The sequence below is a fragment of the Bombina bombina genome, chromosome 8 (assembly GCF_027579735.1).
Source record: "Bombina bombina isolate aBomBom1 chromosome 8, aBomBom1.pri, whole genome shotgun sequence".
NCBI lineage: Eukaryota > Metazoa > Chordata > Amphibia > Anura > Bombinatoridae > Bombina > Bombina bombina.
Genome location: NC_069506.1, coordinates 89946149 through 89967927, shown reverse-complemented (window position 1 = coordinate 89967927; position 21779 = coordinate 89946149). Strand labels below are relative to the sequence as shown.

Sequence of the window (21779 nt, the reverse complement as noted above, 5' to 3'; positions counted from 1 at the left end):
AGCCCTTGTGAAGCCCTTATTTACTATCTTAATAAACATGGCTTACCGGATCCCATAGGGAAAATGACAGCTTCCAGCATTACATCGTCTTGTTAGAATGTGTCATACCTCAAGCAGTAAGAGACTGCACACTGTTCCCCCAACTGAAGTTAATTGCTCTCAACAGTCCTGTGTGGAACAGCCATGGATTTTAGTTACGGTGCTAAAATCATTTTCCTCATACAAACAGAAATCTTCATCTCTTTTCTGTTTCTGAGTAAATAGTACATACCAGCACTATTTTAAAATAACAAACTCTTGATTGAATAATAAAAACTACAGTTAAACACTAAAAAACTCTAAGCCATCTCCGTGGAGATGTTGCCTGTACAACGGCAAAGAGAATGACTGGGGTAGGCGGAGCCTAGGAGGGATCATGTGACCAGCTTTGCTGGGCTCTTTGCCATTTCCTGTTGGGGAAGAGAATATCCCACAAGTAAGGATGACGCCGTGGACCGGACACACCTATGTTGGAGAAATGATAATAGGAGTAAATTAGAAAGTTGCTTAAAATTGCATGCACTATCTGAATCATGAGAGAAAAATTTTGGGTTTAGTATCCCTTTTTTGTTTTTACCCTCCTGATATTGATTGATGTTAATTTATTAAACTTTGATGTATTGCTATTTCTTCCAGAATTTGGACACCACAATGTAAATCAAGATTTAAAAATACAAAAGTTCTAAATGTCCCATAAGTGTTCGTCATAAAGTGTACAATCAGATATCTAGCTGCAATAAATATTATAGTTTTACTAATTTAGCTCTGTAGGGTACCAAAAATAATACTAACTGATTAATTCACAGTGGAAATGAATGTTTTTAAAGATCATAAGTGAAATGAGAACAAATTCAAGAAATTATCAAGCAATGTTACATTATTTCAATAGTTTGTGATACTTTTTAATGGACTAGCAAAATGAAGGTGTGTTTTATTCTATAAGGTTTCAAAATCTCACTGGTCAATTCTTCAGATGTAGATCATCTACTTAAAGCATAACAGAGAGGTCTTGAAAGCTTATGGAATAAAAACCCTTGATTTTTTTGGCCCATTAAAAGGTATCACAAAAGAACATTTTCTGTGGTACCAATACGGCAATAACACCTTTTCTATTAGTATTTCAATAAGGAATATAAATAGAAAAAATAATAAAAAAACAGATTGTGTCATTAAATATTTTAGTAGTTAAGTAGAATTGAAATTCCTGATTGGTAATGATACTATGTGTAGTATAAATAAAGATAAGTTTTGGGTCAGTCAGCTGTTGGACACTATTAGCTTACCGTTTCTTTGTTCGGAAGCAGCTCCTTCCGAATTCGGAAAAAATTCTTGCCATACTGCCGTAAACCTTTGATAAACCTTTTCTGCACAAAAAAAAGAATCAGCCATAAAACACTGGTATGACAAAGAGGAAGTTGCTCAAGTAACCAATGTATAGCTCAGGCACAAACACTTAACATGTCATTATAATAATAAATCCAATCATACTGACAGGTTGCAGCATTGTATCTGTGCAGGAACTTATTATGCTGCGTCATTGATATCTAAGAGTTTTAATATTACATGTCAAACTTAGATTCTAATCTATGTTTTTAAGATGTGAAATTATTTGTTTTATTCTTTGGATTTTGAATAAACAGGTAAACAGTCAAAAATCAAACATTTAAGGAAGATTAAAGGGACACTGACCCCAATTTTTTTCTATCATGATTCAGATAGAGCATGCAATTTTAAGCAACTTTCTAATATACTCATATTATCAAATTCTTTTCATTCTCTTGGTATCTTTATTTGAAATGCAAAAATGTAAGTTTAGATGCCGGCCCATTTTTAGTGAACACACTGTGTTGTTCTTGCTGATTGGTGGGTAAATTCACCTACCAATAAACAAGTGCTTTCCATGGGTCTGAACCAAAAAAATAGCTTAGATGCCTTCTTTTTCAAATAAAGAAAGCAAGAGAGCGAAGAAAAATTGATAATAGGAGTAAATTAGAAAGTTGTTTAAAATTGCATGCTCTATCTGAATCACGAAAGAAAAAATTTGGGTTCAGTGTCCCTTTAAGGTAATTTGGATACGTAGGTGGAGAAAAAAAGTTTATCTATAGTGCAGCCAAGTTCCTTACAAAAAGACAGCAGTTAACAGTTACTTATACTTCACCTCACTAGAACTGTAATACTTTAGACATAGATTGGACAGCACATAAAGGCTATTTTTTGCTCCGAATCATAAAACTGCCATCACCTCAGCTCTATCCAACAGCTCCTATGAACCTATCAAATTTTATATACTGTTTCACTCCATGCTCCTTTTAATACGTGATCTGGATATCCTATGTCCTGAGAAGAGAGCGGAGATTTATACTGCCAGGCATGCCCAAGCATTTCTATGAACAGGAATCTGTTGCTATTTAATGCTCCTTTTAGAGTGAAAATATTATATCTGCTCAGTGTGTTGACATGTACAGCGCTCAGTATAGCATTATAATTATGCTTTAAGTAAAAATAAAGAATATCAGGCATACAACCTCATACATAAACGCACTCATGTAAAATATTCATTTTAGATAATTTTACAAATATATTTAAGCGTGCGTAGCATGTCATTTCAAAGGGATACTAAACCCAAATTTTTTATTTCATGATTCAGATAAAGCATGCAATTTTGAGCAACTTTCTAATTTACTTCTATTATCAATTTTTCTTCGTTTTTTTGCTATCTTTATTTGAAAAGAAGGCATCTAAGCTAAGGAGCCAGCCAATTTTTGGTTTAAGACTCTGGACAGCATTTGTTTATTGGTGGGTGCACTTAGCCACCAATCAGCAAGCACAACCCAGGTTGTGAACTAAAAATGGCATGGCTTCTAAGCTTACATTCTTGCTTTTCAAATAAAGTTAGCAAGAGAATGAAAAAAATGTATAATAGGAGTAAATTAGAAAGTTGCTTAAAATTGCATGCTCTATCTGAATCATGAAAGAAAAAATGTGTGTTCAGGGTCCCTTTAAAGTGATGCTAAACTTTATACGTTTTAAAATCAGGTCTGGAATCTAAGAAATAGCGATATTTTAGATGGACTTTAATTGATCATTTCTAAGAAGATCTAAATTCTCCCCTTTACAGATACGGAATGTTAGTCATATCTTAGATGAAGTTTAATTCATCAGTTGTAATGAAGATGCGCAATAACTTACTTTTTAATATAGATAAGAAATTAAAATACCTCGCGCTCCGACACCAAATTTAAAAGTAAAATTTTCTCAGAGCTAACGGCTTGAACTGTTCTCCAATCAGCGCTCTAGCTACAACAAAATTACCATATGGGTAGAGCACTGATTGGACAACAACTCAATTCTTTAGCTCAGAGAAAAATTGACTTTTGAAATGGGTGGCAGAGTTTGGGGAATTTGAACTTCATTGAAGAATAAATCAGTAAAGAACTGAAGTACAAAGTACAAATGTAGCACTCACAACGTTTGGTTTACATATAATTTGTGTATTATGCAAGAAAAACACAAGGAAAAATAAAACTTAACTTTTAATAGATTATTTAAGTATTATTAAGAACAAGGGATATAAGAAATGCTTAAAAAATACAACTTGCTAACTAAATGTGTAAAGATTGGACCTAAATAATCAATGGTGGATTATTACCCACTGGTCTAATGTAGGTCACAATCTGAGATAGATATAAGGAATACAGGTGGTAAATGGCCTTAAGGGTAAGGATTTAAAGGTCCTACGGTATGTGTAACTGTATATAATGGATAATGCTGATTGTTATATAGGCATATACAAACTGTGTAAATAGTCCACCAAAATGAGGGGAATATTCCTGTTAAACTATTAATGCATACATGTGTGCCATATTAAAATATTGACCCAAATTGGTTAATATACCTTTTAATACTTATAGTATATCCCCAGGATTCAGGAGATGGATCTGTGAGATCCGTAGGTATGTTCACAGAGTGAAAAAATATATTTATCAGGGTCTTATTTATATCTTAAACCACAATTGAGACACATCTCCCCAATTTAGGGATACACTACGGTATTACTAGGTATACCTCCCCAATAGGGAAACACACACACGGTATTACAAAGTATATCTCCCTCTAGATTGTTTTGGGAGCCACACGGTACTGATAAGCCCAGTTCCCCCTTTGAGTGATTTTAAGATATAAATAAGACCCTGATAAATATATTTTTTCACTCTGTGAACATACCTACGGATCTCACAGATCCATCTCCTGAATCCTGGTGATATACTATAATCCACCATTGATTATTTAGGTCCAATCTTTACACATTTAGTTAGCAAGTTGTATTTTTTAAGCATTTCTTATATCCCTTGTTCTTAATATTTAAATAATCTATTAAAAGTTAAGTTTTATTTTTCCTTGTGTTTTTCTTGCATAATACACAAATTATATGTAAACCAAACGTTGTGAGTGCTACATTTGTACTTTGTACTTCAGTTCTTTACTGATTTATTCTTCAATGTCTACCAGTACAAGCACCTACCCTTAAGGAATAATTATTACTAATCCAGTAAAAAATCATATATGGGAACGTGTGTTTTCACTTATAAGTAGTGCCATTGGTCTCTTCCTAATAGAATTTGAATTTCGTATCTATATTAAAAAGTAAGTTACAGCACAACTTCATTAAAACTGATTAATTAAACTCCATCTAAAATATCACTATTATACCAGATATGGTTTTATAAAGGGGAGAGTTTACCATCTCTTTAATGAAGTAGAATCCCATCCACCTCTATGTGAAGCCAAGAAAGAAACTGGCAGGACAGAAGCTCAGACCGGTGCTTATAGAGTTAATACCATTGCGGAGCAAGGAAGCACTTAATCTAACAACGTCATCTGCTGGCATCTAATAGAAAATACTATGTAAAATTATCACAAAGGTTCTCTCTCTCTGAGTGCTGGTCACTAGCACTGGCTGTCACTGTTACAGCGAACGGTTTTAACTGTTCTCTAATTGGCACTAAAAATACAAAAAATTACTAGAGCTCCATTTGGAGAACAGTCAAGTCAAAACCGCTGGCTCATTAAAATAATAGTTTTGAAGTGGGCCTAAGCTGGGGGTATTAGAATAACACATCTAAACTACAAAGTAAGTTACAGTGCATCTTCATTAGACGTGAACAATTAAAGTCCATCTAAAATATTGCTTAGATTCCAGGCCTGATTTTAAAACGTGTAAAGCTTACCATCACTTTAAAAAAATCTAAATGTTTTCCACACATTTACATAACTATGGTACATTCTTGAGGACCTTACCACTTCATCTTCTGTCCAACACTTCTCAATCAACTTGGGTACCGGCTTTTTCACCAAGCGTTGCAAGGCCTTCCCTGCATCATAGTTGCTTTCATGTAGCTGAAATGCAAAGCAAATATGAAAAAAAGCTGATTCTTTCAATATAATTGCGATCAACAAATGGTATGAGTCCTCAATCAAATATGCACAAATCTACAGCTATTTGCAACACAGATTAATGAGTTAAATAAAGTTTGCTCATCTATTGTAGATACTAACAATGTATTAGAAAGAAAATAAAGGCATATATATATGTGTTTGGCATTCATGTACACTCTCTAGGACACAGGGAAACAAAGACATATTTAGAAAAAGAACAATTTTGGCAAGAGACTTTTATAAAGACATTACAGCTAGAAATTTAGTTAATGGACTGTGGCGTAAACTCAAAGACAACAGTTGTCCTTAGTAGGGTGATTGCCATGTTTTATACATAGGCATCTTTATCCATATCGAGCAGTGTTAGCAATAATGGTATTGGCCCACAAAGGTAGATATCTAGTGAAACTGGCCTCCATTTTAATTAAAGCCTTAGGTTTCTAACAAAATGGTTATAGAGCTGCTACCGTTAGGGCTACCTGTCATTCTGACAAACCCCTTTTCATCCCCCTAGTATACAGGCAGTCAGGATCCAGCCTCCAAAAACAGAGTATGGAACATGCCTTTATCACTAGAATCAAATGACAGCTCACGCAATGAAAGGAAACACCAACAAGAAGGCCCCCTCTGCTCCAGAGAAACCACACGCAGCACAATTTCAACAGTGCCTAGTGCATACTTATTTTAAAGGGACACTCAGGCTTTATTAAATTTTGATGATTCAGATAGAGCATGTAATTTTAAACAACTTTCCAATTTACTTCCATTAAAAAAAATGTGCACAGTATTTTATATTTACACTTTTTTTGAGTCACCAGCTCCTACTGAGCATGTGCAAGAACTCAGACTATACGTATATGCATTTGTGATTGGCTGATGGTACAGGGGGAGTGGAAATATACATAACTTTAAAATGTGTTAGAAAAGAATCTACTACTCATTTGAAATTCAGAGTAAATGCTATTGTATTGTCTTGTTATCTTGCATTTGTTGATTATGCAAATCTGCTGTGTTTACTGGTCCTTAAAGAAACATAATCAGAATTCTGTGTTTATTAAGAATGTGTTGAGATTATTTGAAAAAATAAAGAAAATTAAATAGATTGCCTGTGTGAGATATGTGCATGTTAGGATTATGGTGGGGCTTGCATTATCTACTGCATACAGTTTTGTACCCTGCTAAAATGTTAGCCAGTTTTGAGCTAAAATTAGTGAATATTAAAATGTTTCTATGTTTACTGTACAAATGTATGCAATCATTTTGTGCTATGCATAGCAGAAACTGTTATATGATAAAGTCATAAACTGCTCCCACCTAGCTACTTTATAATGCCAACCGGCAGGCAAAACTATTCTGTTGACAACACTGATATATATATAAATAGAAGAAAAGCCCTGCCTTCTCCTGTCTGAAAGGACCAAAACCCATGGCTTCTAACTTTTCCCCCTGTATCCAATAGGAAACTTAGATAATAGTAGAAAGGAAGTGAAAATGTGTTCCTAAAAATGGATGGTGCCCTTCAGGATGCATACATTAATGTCCCTTTAATGGCAGCTACTAGGATTATATATATTTATATACACACACACTAACATACATTATTTTTAGTGTTTATTGTACAAATTATTATTTATGTTACATTATGTATTTATTTTGCACTTAGGCATATATGTGCAGCCACAAATAAGCAGTTAGCTCCCAGTAGTGAATTGCTGCTCCTTTGCCACCTAGGCTGCTTTTCAACAAAGGATAACAAGAGAATGTAGAAAATGAGAAAACAGAAGTACATTGGAAAGTTGTTTAAAACTAAGTTCTATCTGAATCAAGAAACTTTGATTGTTTGGAGTGGGATAGATCTGCACAAGGACCTACGTGTGAGGAGGGAGGTCGCAAACAATAAAAATTAAAGTGAAACCTATAATGGTATTCTTTTGGTTTAAATAAACAACATAATTTATGTAAGAACTTACCTGATAAATTCATTTCTTTCATATTAGCAAGAGTCCATGAGCTAGTGACGTATGGGATATACATTCCTACCAGGAGGGGCAAAGTTTCCCAAACCTCAAAATGCCTATAAATACACCCCTCACCACACCCACAATTCAGTTTAACGAATAGCCAAGAAGTGGGGTGATAAAAAAGTGCGAAAGCATATAAAATAAGGAATTGGAATAATTGTGCTTTATACAAAATCATAACCACCACAAAAAAAGGGCGGGCCTCATGGACTCTTGCTAATATGAAAGAAATGAATTTATCAGGTAAGTTCTTACATAAATTATGTTTTCTTTCATGTAATTAGCAAGAGTCCATGAGCTAGTGACGTATGGGATAATGACTACCCAAGATGTGGATCTTTCCACACAAGAGTCACTAGAGAGGGAGGGATAAAATAAAGACAGCCAATTCCTGCTGAAAATAATCCACACCCAAAATAAAGTTTAACGAAAAACATAAGCAGAAGATTCAAACTGAAACCGCTGCCTGAAGTACTTTTCTACCAAAAACTGCTTCAGAAGAAGAAAATACATCAAAATGGTAGAATTTAGTAAAAGTATGCAAAGAGGACCAAGTTGCTGCTTTGCATATCTGGTCAACCGAAGCTTCATTCTTAAACGCCCAGGAAGTAGAAACTGACCTAGTAGAATGAGCTGTAATCCTATGAGGCGGAGTTTTACCCGACTCAACATAGGCAAGATGAATTAAAGATTTCAACCAAGATGCCAAAGAAATGGCAGAAGCTTTCTGGCCTTTTCTAGAACCGGAAAAGATAACAAATAGACTAGAAGTCTTACGGAAAGATTTCGTAGCTTCAACATAATATTTCAAAGCTCTAAGAACATCCAAAGAATGCAACGATTTCTCCTTAGAATTCTTAGGATTAGGACATAATGAAGGAACCACAATTTCCCTACTGATGTTGTTGGAATTCACAACTTTAGGTAAAAATTCAAAAGAAGTTCGCAACACCGCCTTATCCTGATGAAAAATCAGAAAAGGAGACTCACAAGAAAACAGAATTTATGTTTACCTGATAAATTACTTTCTCCAACGGTGTGTCCGGTCCACGGCGTCATCCTTACTTGTGGGATATTCTCTTCCCCAACAGGAAATGGCAAAGAGCCCAGCAAAGCTGGTCACATGATCCCTCCTAGGCTCCGCCTACCCCAGTCATTCGACCGACGTTAAGGAGGAATATTTGCATAGGAGAAACCATATGGTACCGTGGTGACTGTAGTTAAAGAAAATAAATTATCAGACCTGATTAAAAAAACCAGGGCGGGCCGTGGACCGGACACACCGTTGGAGAAAGTAATTTATCAGGTAAACATAAATTCTGTTTTCTCCAACATAGGTGTGTCCGGTCCACGGCGTCATCCTTACTTGTGGGAACCAATACCAAAGCTTTAGGACACGGATGAAGGGAGGGAGCAAATCAGGTCACCTAAATGGAAGGCACCACGGCTTGCAAAACCTTTCTCCCAAAAATAGCCTCAGAAGAAGCAAAAGTATCAAACTTGTAAAATTTGGTAAAAGTGTGCAGTGAAGGCCAAGTCGCTGCCCTACATATCTGATCAACAGAAGCCTCGTTCTTGAAGGCCCATGTGGAAGCCACAGCCCTAGTGGAATGAGCTGTGATTCTTTCGGGAGGCTGCCGTCCGGCAGTCTCGTAAGCCAATCTGATGATGCTTTTAATCCAAAAAGAGAGAGAGGTAGAAGTTGCTTTTTGACCTCTCCTTTTACCGGAATAAACAACAAACAAGGAAGATGTTTGTCTAAAATCCTTTGTAGCATCTAAATAGAATTTTAGAGCGCGAACAACATCCAAATTGTGCAACAAACGTTCCTTCTTCGAAACCGGTTTCGGACACAGAGAAGGTACGATAATCTCCTGGTTAATGTTTTTGTTAGAAACAACTTTTGGAAGAAAACCAGGTTTAGTACGTAAAACCACCTTATCTGCATGGAACACCAGATAAGGAGGAGAACACTGCAGAGCAGATAATTCTGAAACTCTTCTAGCAGAAGAAATTGCAACTAAAAACAAAACTTTCCAAGATAATAACTTAATATCAACGGAATGCAAGGGTTCAAACGGAACCCCCTGAAGAACTGAAAGAACTAAATTGAGACTCCAAGGAGTAGTCAAAGGTTTGTAAACAGGCTTAATTCTAACCAGAGCCTGAACAAAAGCTTGAACATCTGGCACAGCGGCCAGCTTTTTGTGAAGTAACACAGACAAGGCAGAAATCTGTCCCTTCAGGGAACTTGCAGATAAACCTTTTTCCAATCCTTCTTGAAGGAAGGATAGAATCCTAGGAATCTTAACCTTGTCACAAGGGAATCCTTTAGATTCACACCAACAGATATATTTTTTCCAAAGTTTGTGGTAAATCTTTCTAGTTACAGGCTTTCTGGCCTGAACAAGAGTATCGATAACAGGATCTGAGAACCCTCGCTTCGATAAGATCAAGCGTTCAATCTCCAAGCAGTCAGCTGGAGTGAAACCAGATTCGGATGTTCGAACGGACCCTGAACAAGAAGGTCTCGTCTCAAAGGTAGCTTCCAAGGTGGAGCCGATGACATATTCACCAGATCTGCATACCAAGTCCTGCGTGGCCACGCAGGAGCTATCAAGATCACCGACGCCCTCTCCTGATTGATCCTGGCTACCAGCCTGGGGATGAGAGGAAACGGCGGGAACACATAAGCTAGTTTGAAGGTCCAAGGTGCTACTAGTGCATCCACTAGAGCCGCCTTGGGATCCCTGGATCTGGACCCGTAGCAAGGAACTTTGAAGTTCTGACGAGAGGCCATCAGATCCATGTCTGGAATGCCCCACAGCTGAGTGACTTGGGCAAAGATTTCCGGATGGAGTTCCCACTCCCCCGGATGCAATGTCTGACGACTCAGAAAATCCGCTTCCCAATTTTCCACTCCTGGGATGTGGATAGCAGACAGGTGGCAGGAGTGAAACTCCGCCCATAGAATGATTTTGGTCACTTCTTCCATCGCCAGGGAACTCCTTGTTCCCCCCTGATGGTTGATGTACGCAACAGTTGTCATGTTGTCTGATTGAAACCGTATGAACTTGGCCCTCGCTAGCTGAGGCCAAGCCTTGAGAGCATTGAATATCGCTCTCAGTTCCAGAATATTTATCGGTAGAAGAGATTCTTCCCGAGACCAAAGACCCTGAGCTTTCAGGGATCCCCAGACCGCGCCCCAGCCCATCAGACTGGCGTCGGTCGTGACAATGACCCACTCTGGTCTGCGGAATGTCATCCCTCGTGACAGGTTGTCCAGGGACAGCCACCAACGGAGTGAGTCTCTGGTCCTCTGATTTACTTGTATCTTCGGAGACAAGTCTGTATAGTCCCCATTCCATTGACTGAGCATGCACAGTTGTAATGGTCTTAGATGAATGCGTGCAAAAGGAACTATGTCCATTGCCGCTACCATCAAACCTATCACTTCCATGCACTGAGCTATGGAAGGAAGAGGAACGGAATGAAGTATCCGACAAGAGTCTAGAAGTTTTGTTTTTCTGGCCTCTGTCAGAAAAATCCTCATTTCTAAGGAGTCTATTATGGTTCCCAAGAAGGGAACCCTTGTTGACGGAGATAGAGAACTCTTTTCCACGTTCACTTTCCATCCGTGAGATCTGAGAAAGGCCAGGACAATGTCCGTGTGAGCCTTTGCTTGAGGAAGGGACGACGCTTGAATCAGAATGTCGTCCAAGTAAGGTACTACAGCAATGCCCCTTGGTCTTAGCACAGCTAGAAGGGACCCTAGTACCTTTGTGAAAATCCTTGGAGCAGTGGCTAATCCGAAAGGAAGCGCCACGAACTGGTAATGTTTGTCCAGGAATGCGAACCTCAGGAACCGATGATGTTCCTTGTGGATAGGAATATGTAGATACGCATCCTTTAAATCCACCGTGGTCATGAATTGACCTTCCTGGATGGAAGGAAGAATTGTTCGAATGGTTTCCATCTTGAACGATGGAACCTTGAGAAACTTGTTTAAGATCTTGAGATCTAAGATTGGTCTGAACGTTCCCTCTTTCTTGGGAACTATAAACAGATTGGAGTAGAACCCCATCCCTTGTTCTCTTAATAGAACAGGATGAATCACTCCCATTTTTAACAGGTCTTCTACACAATGTAAGAATGCCTGTCTTTTTATGTGGTCTGAAGACAACTGAGACCTGTGGAACCTCCCCCTTGGGGGAAGTCCCTTGAATTCCAGAAGATAACCTTCGGAGACTATTTCTAGCGCCCAAGGATCCAGAACATCTCTTGCCCAAGCCTGAGCGAAGAGAGAGAGTCTGCCCCCCACCAGATCCGGTCCCGGATCGGGGGCCAACATTTCATGCTGTCTTGGTAGCAGTGGCAGGTTTCTTGGCCTGCTTTCCCTTGTTCCAGCCTTGCATTGGTCTCCAAGCTGGCTTGGCTTGAGAAGAATTACCCTCTTGCTTAGAGGACGTAGCACTTTGGGCTGGTCCGTTTCTACGAAAGGGACGAAAATTAGGTTTATTTTTTGCCTTGAAAGGCCGATCCTGAGGAAGGGCGTGGCCCTTACCCCCAGTGATATCAGAGATAATCTCTTTCAAGTCAGGGCCAAACAGCGTTTTCCCCTTGAAAGGAATGTTAAGTAGCTTGTTCTTGGAAGACGCATCAGCCGACCAAGATTTCAACCAAAGCGCTCTGCGCGCCACAATAGCAAACCCAGAATTCTTAGCCGCTAACCTAGCCAATTGTAAAGTGGCGTCTAGGGTGAAAGAATTAGCCAATTTGAGAGCATTGATTCTGTCCATAATCTCCTCAAAAGGAGGAGAATCACTATCGACCGCCTTTATCAGCTCATCGAACCAGAAACATGCGGCTGTAGCGACAGGGACAATGCATGAAATTGGTTGTAGAAGGTAACCCTGCTGAACAAACATCTTTTTAAGCAAACCTTCTAATTTTTTATCCATAGGATCTTTGAAAGCACAACTATCCTCTATGGGTATAGTGGTGCGTTTGTTTAAAGTGGAAACCGCTCCCTCGACCTTGGGGACTGTCTGCCATAAGTCCTTTCTGGGGTCGACCATAGGAAACAATTTTTTAAATATGGGGGGAGGGACGAAAGGAATACCGGGCCTTTCCCATTCTTTATTAACAATGTCCGCCACCCGCTTGGGTATAGGAAAAGCTTCTGGGAGCCCCGGCACCTCTAGGAACTTGTCCATTTTACATAGTTTCTCTGGGATGACCAACTTGTCACAATCATCCAGAGTGGATAATACCTCCTTAAGCAGAATGCGGAGATGTTCCAACTTAAATTTAAATGCAATCACATCAGGTTCAGCTTGTTGAGAAATGTTCCCTGAATCAGTAATTTCTCCCTCAGACAAAACCTCCCTGGCCCCATCAGACTGGGTTAGGGGCCCTTCAGAAATATTATTATCAGCGTCGTCATGCTCTTCAGTATCTAAAACAGAGCAGTCGCGCTTACGCTGATAAGTGTTCATTTTGGCTAAAATGTTTTTGACAGTTAAACACTAAAAAACTCTAAGCCATCTCCGTGGAGATGTTGCCTGTACAACGGCAAAGAGAATGACTGGGGTAGGCGGAGCCTAGGAGGGATCATGTGACCAGCTTTGCTGGGCTCTTTGCCATTTCCTGTTGGGGAAGAGAATATCCCACAAGTAAGGATGACGCCGTGGACCGGACACACCTATGTTGGAGAAAGAGCAGATAATTCAGAAACTCTTCTAGCAGAAGAGATGGCCAAAAGGAACAAAACTTTCCAAGAAAGGAATTTAATGTCCAATGAATGCATAGGTTCAAACGGAGAAGCTTGAAGAGCTCCCAGAACCAAATTCAAACTCCAAGGAGGAGAAATTGACTTAATGACAGGTTTTATACGTACCAAAGCTTGTACAAAACAATGAATATCAGGAAGAATAGCAATCTTTCTATGAAAAAGAACTGAAAGAGCAGAGATTTGTCCTTTCAAAGAACTTGCGGACAAACCCTTATCTAAACCATCCTGAAGAAACTGTAAAATTCTCGGTATTCTAAAAGAATGCCAAGAAAAATGATGAGAAAGACACCAAGAAATATAAGTCTTCCAGACTCTATAATATATCTCTCGAGATACAGATTTACGAGCCTGTAACATAGTAGTAATGACAGAGTCAGAGAAACCTCTTTGACCAAGAATCAAGCGTTCAATCTCCATACCTTTAAATTTAAGGATTTCAGATCCTGATGGAAAAAGGGACCTTGTGACAGAAGGTCTGGTCGTAACGGAAGAGTCCACGGTTGGCAGGAGGCCATCCGGACAAGATCCGCATACCAAAACCTGTGAGGCCATGCCGGAGCTACCAGCAGAACAAACGAGCATTCCTTCAGAATCTTGGAGATTACTCTTGGAAGAAGAACTAGAGGCGGAAAGATATAGGCAGGATGATACTTCCAAGGAAGTGATAATGCATCCACTGCCTCCGCCTGAGGATCCCGGGATCTGGACAGATACCTGGGAAGTTTCTTGTTTAGATGGGACGCCATCAGATCTATTTCTGGAAGTTCCCACATTTGAACAATCTGAAGAAATACCTCTGGGTGAAGAGACCATTCGCCCGGATGCAACGTTTGGCGACTGAGATAATCCGCTTCCCAATTGTCTATACCTGGGATATGAACCGCAGAGATTAGACAGGAGCTGGATTCCGCCCAAACCAAAATTCGAGATACTTCTTTCATAGCCAGAGGACTGTGAGTCCCTCCTTGATGATTGATGTATGCCACAGTTGTGACATTGTCTGTCTGAAAACAAATGAACGATTCTCTCTTCAGAAGAGGCCAAAACTGAAGAGCTCTGAAAATTGCACGGAGTTCCAAAATATTGATCGGAAATCTCACCTCCTGAGATTCCCAAACTCCTTGTGCTGTCAGAGATCCCCACACAGCTCCCCAACCCGAGAGACTTGCATCTGTTGAAATTACAGTCCAGGTCGGAAGCACAAAAGAAGCCCCCTGAATTAAACGATGGTGATCTGTCCACCATGTTAGAGAGTGTCGAACAATCGGTTTTAAAGATATTGTTTGAGATATCTTCGTGTAATCCTTGCACCATTGCTTCAGCATACAGAGCTGAAGAGGTCGCATGTGAAAACGAGCAAAGGGGATCGCGTCCGATGCAGCAGTCATAAGACCTAGAATTTCCATGCATAAGGCTACCGAAGGGAATGATTGTGACTGAAGGTTTCGACAAGCTGCAATCAATTTTAGACGTCTCTTGTCTGTTAAAGACAGAGTCATGGACACTGAATCCATCTGGAAACCCAGAAAGGTTACCCTTGTCTGAGGAATCAAAGAACTTTTTGGTAAATTGATCCTCCAACCATGATCTTGAAGAAACAACACAAGTCGATTCGTATGAGATTCTGCTAAATGTAAAGACTGAGCAAGTACCAAGATATCGTCCAAATAAGGAAATACCACAATACCCTGTTCTCTGATTACAGACAGAAGGGCACCGAGAACCTTTGAAAAAATTCTTGGAGCTGTCGCTAGGCCAAACGGCAGAGCCACAAACTGGTAATGCTTGTCCAGAAAAGAGAATCTCAGGAACTGATAATGATCTGGATGAATCGGAATATGCAGATATGCATCCTGTAAATCTATTGTGGACATATAATTCCCTTGCTGAACAAAAGGCAAGATAGTCCTTACAGTTACCAATTTGAACGTTGGTATTCGTACATAACGATTCAATATTTTTAGATCCAGAACTGGTCTGAAGGAGTTCTCCTTCTTTGGTACAATGAAGAGATTTGAATAAAACCCCATCCCCTGTTCCAGAACTGGAACTGGCATAATTACTCCAGTCAACTCTAGATCTGAAACACATTTCAGAAATGCTTGAGCTTTTACTGGATTTACTGGGACACGGGAAAGGAAAAATCTCTTTGCAGGAGGTCTCATCTTGAAACCAATCCTGTACCCTTCCGAAACAATGTTCTGAATCCAAAGATTGTGAACAGAATTGATCCAAATTTCTTTGAAAAAACGTAACCTGCCCCCTACCAGCTGAGCTGGAATGAGGGCCGCACCTTCATGTGGACTTAGAAGCAGGCTTTGCCTTTCTAGCTGGCTTGGATTTATTCCAGACTGGAGATGGTTTCCAAACTGAAACTGCTCCTGAGGATGAAGGATCAGGCTTTTGTTCTTTGTTGAAACGAAAGGAACGAAAACGATTATTAGCTCTACTTTTACCTTTAGATTTTTTATCCTGTGGTAAAAAAGTTCCTTTCCCACCAGTAACAGTTGAAATGATGGAATCCAACTGAGAACCAAATAATTTGTTACCCTGGAAAGAAATAGAAAGTAAAGTTGATTTAGAAGCCATATCAGCATTCCAAGTTTTAAGCCATAAAGCTCTTCTAGCTAAAATAGCTAGAGACATAAACCTGACATCAACTCTGATAATATCAAAAATGGCATCACAGATAAAATTATTAGCATGCTGTAGAAGAATAATAATATCATGAGAATCACGATGTGTTACTTGTTGCGCTAAAGTTTCCAACCAAAAAGTTGAAGCTGCAGCAACATCAGCCAAAGATATAGCAGGTCTAAGAAGATTACCTGAACACAGATAAGCTTTTCTTAGAAAGGACTCAATTTTCCTATCTAGAGGATCCTTAAACGAAGTACCATCTGACGTAGGAATAGTAGTACGTTTAGCAAGGGTAGAAATAGCCCCATCAACTTTAGGGATTTTGTCCCAAAATTCCAATCTGTCAGACGGCACAGGATATAAATGCTTAAAACGTTTAGAAGGAGTAAATGAATTACCCAATTTATCCCATTCTTTGGAAATTACTGCAGAAATAGCATTAGGAACAGGAAAAACTTCTGGAATAACCACAGGAGCTTTAAATACCTTATCCAAACGTTTAGAATTAGTATCAGGAGGACCAGAATCCTCTATTTCTAAAGCAATTAGTACTTCTTTAAGTAAAGAACGAATAAATTCCATTTTAAATAAATATGAAGATTTATCAGCATCAACCTCAGAGACAGAATCCTCTGAACCAGAGGAGTCATCAGAATCAGAATGATGATGTTCATTTAAAAATTCATCTGTAGGGAGAGAAGTTTTAAAAGATTTTTTACGTTTACTAGAAGGAGAAATAACAGACATAGCCTTCTTTATGGATTCAGAAACAAAATCTCTTATATTATCAGGAACATTCTGCACCTTAGATGTTGAAGGAACTGCAACAGGCAATGGTACTTTACTAAAGGAAATATTATCTGCTTTAACAAGTTTGTCATGACAATCAATACAAACAACAGCTGGAGAAATGGCTACCAAAAGTTTACAGCAGATGCACTTAGCTTTGGTAGATTCAGTACTTGACAGCGATTTTCCTGTAGTATCTTCTGACTCAGATGCAACGTGAGACATCTTGCAATATGTAAGAGAAAAAACAACATATATATAAAGCAAAATTGATCAAATTCCTTAAATGACAGTTTCAGGAATGGGAAAAAATGCCAAGAACAAGCCTCTAGCAACCAGAAGCAATAAAAAATGAGACTTAAATAATTGAGGAGACTAAAGCGACGCCCATATTATTTGGCGCCTAAATGCTTTTGGCGCCAAAATGACGCCATATCCGGAACGCCGACATTTTTGGCGCGAAATAACGTCAAAAAATGACGTAACTTCCGGCGACACGTATGACGCCGGAAACGGAAATAGAATTTTGCGCCAAAAAAAGTCCGCGCCAAAAATGACGTAATAAAAAAGAGGCATTTTCAGCCCCCGCGAGCCTAATAGCCCACCGGGAAGAGTCAAATTTTTGAAGGTAAGAAAAAATGAATAAATCAAAAAATGCATTATCCCAAATATGAAACTGACTGTCTGAAAATAAGGAAAGTTGAACATTCTGAGTCAAGGCAAATAAATGTTTGAATACATATATTTAGAACTTTATAAACAAAGTGCCCAACCATAGCTTGGAGTGTCACAGAAAATAAGACTTACTTACCCCAGGACACTCATCTACATATAGCAGATAGCCAAACCAGTACTGAAACGAGAATCAGCAGAGGTAATGGTATATATAAGAGTATATCGTCGATCTGAAAAAGGAGGTAAGAGATGAATCTCTACGACCGATAACAGAGAACCTATGAAATAGACCCCGTAGAAGGAGATCACTGTATTCTAATAGGCAATACTCTTCTCACATCCCTCTGACATTCACTGCACGCTGAGAGGAAAACCGGGCTCCAACTTGCTGCGGAGCGCATATCAACGTAGAATCTAGCACAAACTTACTTCACCACCTCCATCGGAGGCAAAGTTTGTAAAACTGAATTGTGGGTGTGGTGAGGGGTGTATTTATAGGCATTTTGAGGTTTGGGAAACTTTGCCCCTCCTGGTAGGAATGTATATCCCATACGTCACTAGCTCATGGACTCTTGCTAATTACATGAAAGAAAATGTAATAGTTACCATTAAAGGGACAGTATATTCCAGAATTGTTATTGATAAAGATAGATAATCCCTTTATTACCCATTCCACAGTTTTACATAACTAACACTGTTATATTAATATACTTTTTACCTCTGTGATTACCTTGTATCTAAGCCTTTGCAGACTGCTGCCTTATCTCAGTTCTTTTGACAGACTTGCATTTTAGCTAATCAGTGCCGACTCATAAGTAACTCCAAGGGCGTGAGCACAAGGTTATGATTTGAACTAGCGCTGTCTAGCTGTGAAAAACTGTCAAAATGCAGAGGCTGACTTCAAGGGCCTTGAAATTATTATATGAACCTATCTAGACTTAGCTTTCAACAAAGAATACCAAAGCAAAAAGCATATTTGATGATAAAAGTAAATTGAAAAGTTGTTTAAAATTGCATGCCCTATCTGAATTATGAAAGTTTAATTTTGACTAGACTGTCCCTTTAAGGTAATCATTATTTTTCTTTAGTTTAATAAACCTATGCAAATTTTTTTTGATATAACGAAAAATATCTGAAAAGTTATTCTAAAAATGAACCTTTACGAAAAAAACATGATTTAAACTGAGGCTTAGTGACTTGTAATTTCAATTGTGATTAAAATAGATTTGATCAAAATCAATTCCACCCTGATTTAAAAAGCAATTATTTTTTAATAGCCACACATAGTGTTTGAATTATACACAGGAAAAATGAATGTCAATTATTTATAGAGAGGTCTGGCCTACCTGGCCCAGACAATAAAAGGAATATAAAATCAGAAAAACATATTTCAGGATTTAAGGTAGAATTTGCACTCGGTATCACTTGTCAGGTACATACACTGCTGCCATCTAGTGCTCAAAAGCGTATAACATTATTAACAGCATTCTAGCAAAACTGCTGCCATATAGTGCTTCTAACATAGCTTCCAATACCATGAAAATATGATAAAAGATGTAATTGTATTTCCTTTTTTAATTTGATGCTTTATCTGAATCAAGAAAGAAAAAAAGGGGGTTTTATGTCCCTATTTATTTCATCTGTATTAAAGGGACAGTCTACACCAAACATTTTCTTATTTAAAAAGATGGATAATCCCTTTATTACCCATTCCCCGTTTTTGCGTAACCAACACAGTTATATTAATACACTTTTTACCTCTGTGATTACCTTGTATCTAAGCATTTGCAGGCAGCCTCCTTATCTAAGTGCCTTTGACAGACATGCAGTGTAGTCAATCAGTGAAGACTCCTAAATAACTTCACGGGAGTGAGCACAATGTTATCTATGTGACACATGTGAACTAGCACAGTCTAACTGTGAAAAACTTTCAAAATGCTCTGAGCTAGGAGGCGGTTTTCAACTGTTTAGAAATCAGTTTGAGCCTAGCTAGGTTTAGCTTTTCAAAAATACCACCAAGGGAACAAAGCAAATTTGATGATAAAAGTAAATTGGAAAGTTGTTTAAAATTGCATGCCCTATCTGACTCATGAAAGTTTAGTTTTGACTTTACTGTCCCTTTAATTATGCCTAAAATAACTAAAGCTCGAGTCAGATTATTTCAAAAACAAAATGACAAAGAATGACAAAATAGGTTATGAAAGAATCACCATATATATATGTATCACGCATTTCTTATGCTGACTACTAAATATAGCAATAGATCAACGTTCCAGCACTAAATTAATGTTACATTGCAGAAAACAAGATGCTACTTTTGTTAGGAAAAAAAAAAGCGTCTTTCCAAAGATGGATGTCTGTGCCACAGCTCTTGGATTTCCCTAGCTTCCACTGCAGATGGCTGTTATTTTTAGATGGGTTCCTCTTACTAATTGGCGAGTGCTCATCAACTCCCTTCACGATACAAGGACACAGGTTAAAGGGCCATTCTATTGTACACATTTTATTTATACTACTGGCCACAGTATGTTAGCATCTCTGATTATTCGACATAAGCCACAACAGTGCCATGTTGCTGGAAAAACAACAACTCAACCAGTCTCTGACTATTGTCAGCAGGTGCTCCTTTATTTGCAGAAATGAAGCCCAAGTATGTCAGGCTAGATATATAGCAGGGCTGGAAACAGTATTGAATTTCCATAATAAATGACAATGCTCATCAATTGCATCTCTACATCTCCCCAAGCTCCCTATCACTGCCTAGAATCATCAGCCAATTAACCACAAGCAAAGCAGCTTTACGGAAACAAATACATGAAAATGGAGAGCGCCACAGGCTGAGCATGAAACCATTCACAGGGTAGCAGGCAGTTTACTGCGACAGATGGACTTGCACAGTTAGTTTAACCCATGAATGACTCTAACATTCCCCAAAAAAATAGAAATTAACAAATATAAGCAATTTCTATATCTTGGCTCATATCCCAGGGTAATGCTATTAGTGAGAAGCACACTCCCCAAAGGGGTGAGGACAGAAATGACCATTCCCCCTATCGTCCTAGTGATGTCCAGCCTTAAAAGGTGGAAAAAAAGGTAAAAGGAAATGAGGGAAGGGAGCCTGGTAAGCATTACCCAGGCATATGAAATGCCCCAAGGCAGAACATACAGTGATCTGAGATGTCATCGCAGAAAATGCAGTATGTCTGCAGAAAGAACAGAACACAAACAGGAACTGTTAGTGATTTAACTTTTTAGCGCTGCTCCACATTAGGCTGTTCTCTTCAAACAGAGCTGTTCTCTGACTGCACTGTGTAAGTTTTCCTTATCACAGTTCCTCCAGAGCAATGTGCTGTTTGAAGTGAACAGACAAATATGCAGTAGCGCTTTAATTGACTGGCTCTCAGAGATCGTTTCAAAACCGTCCCCTAGCCTTTCACAGTCTGCAAAGCTGTTTTTTTCAGAATGTAAAACGTTTGTATAAGCAATGCAGTATGTCTGCAGCTAATTTACAGTGCAATTTTCAACTACTGCACTATATTATAAAACTTTAAATATTGCTTTATTCTCCAGTTAACTAACACATTACACTTGAACTGGTGCTTTAGTGTAACTGCCTAATTTATAATTGAATTTTATTTAAAAATGACCTGCAGCAATTTTTTCACTAAAACAATCTCATTGCAGAAAGTGAAAAAAAGTTCTGCCTCTGGGATGAAATGGAAATGCTGCAAAAAGTACAAAGAAGTTTATTTAGGACACCAGAGAAAATAAGACTTTTTTATATGCCATAAAACGGCTGGAACTTTCCCTCTGCACCACCACTTGGATTATTTAACTTGGATATCATAAAGGAAGCTTATAGCTGGATCACAGTGTCTGCAATTTCATCCAGATAAGTGCTTTAATATACTAAATCATTACATGAACTGGCAATTCCGCATAGTGGAGTGTCTAATGGAATAGACCTGGTTGCCATTGAATGAAACATTGTTGCTATCTAAAACTTTGACACCATTAAAACTTGACAAGTATATATTGTAACATATTGGGGTCATTTTGTTGCATATGATATCGTTTACTTATAAATCCATGATTTGATGTGCATACCTAACATCTTACCGCTAAGTTTAGATCCCCTTTTTTTTTTACTATACCTGCCCAGAATTGGCCCTGTAATCACAGGGTTCTGTGAGCAGCTGGGTGTAACTTTAGCGGTATGTAGTGAAAGGTAAAATTGTGAAATACACAACACTATTGGTAAACCGTTTATGCACTGATGTTTACACCTAACATCTTATCCCTAAGATTAGATCCCTATTATTATACCTGCCCAGATATGGCCCTTTAATTTAATAGGGTTCTGTGAGCAGCTGGGTGTAGCTTAT

At 38.5% G+C, this 21779-nt stretch overlaps 1 protein-coding gene across 9 annotated transcripts in view; it reads right to left on the bottom strand.

Moving 5' to 3' along the window:
• Nucleotides 1-21779, bottom strand: part of RERE (arginine-glutamic acid dipeptide repeats) — a 1074498-nt gene that overhangs the window by 183384 nt on the left and 869335 nt on the right. For all 9 annotated transcript variants that reach the window (XM_053690444.1, XM_053690440.1, XM_053690438.1 and 6 more), the window contains 2 exons: nt 5338-5436; nt 1323-1403 (listed from right to left, as the gene is read on the bottom strand). In XM_053690444.1, coding sequence (XP_053546419.1) covers nt 1323-1403; nt 5338-5436 — 180 coding nt within the window. The remainder of the gene's footprint in view (nt 1-1322; nt 1404-5337; nt 5437-21779) is intronic.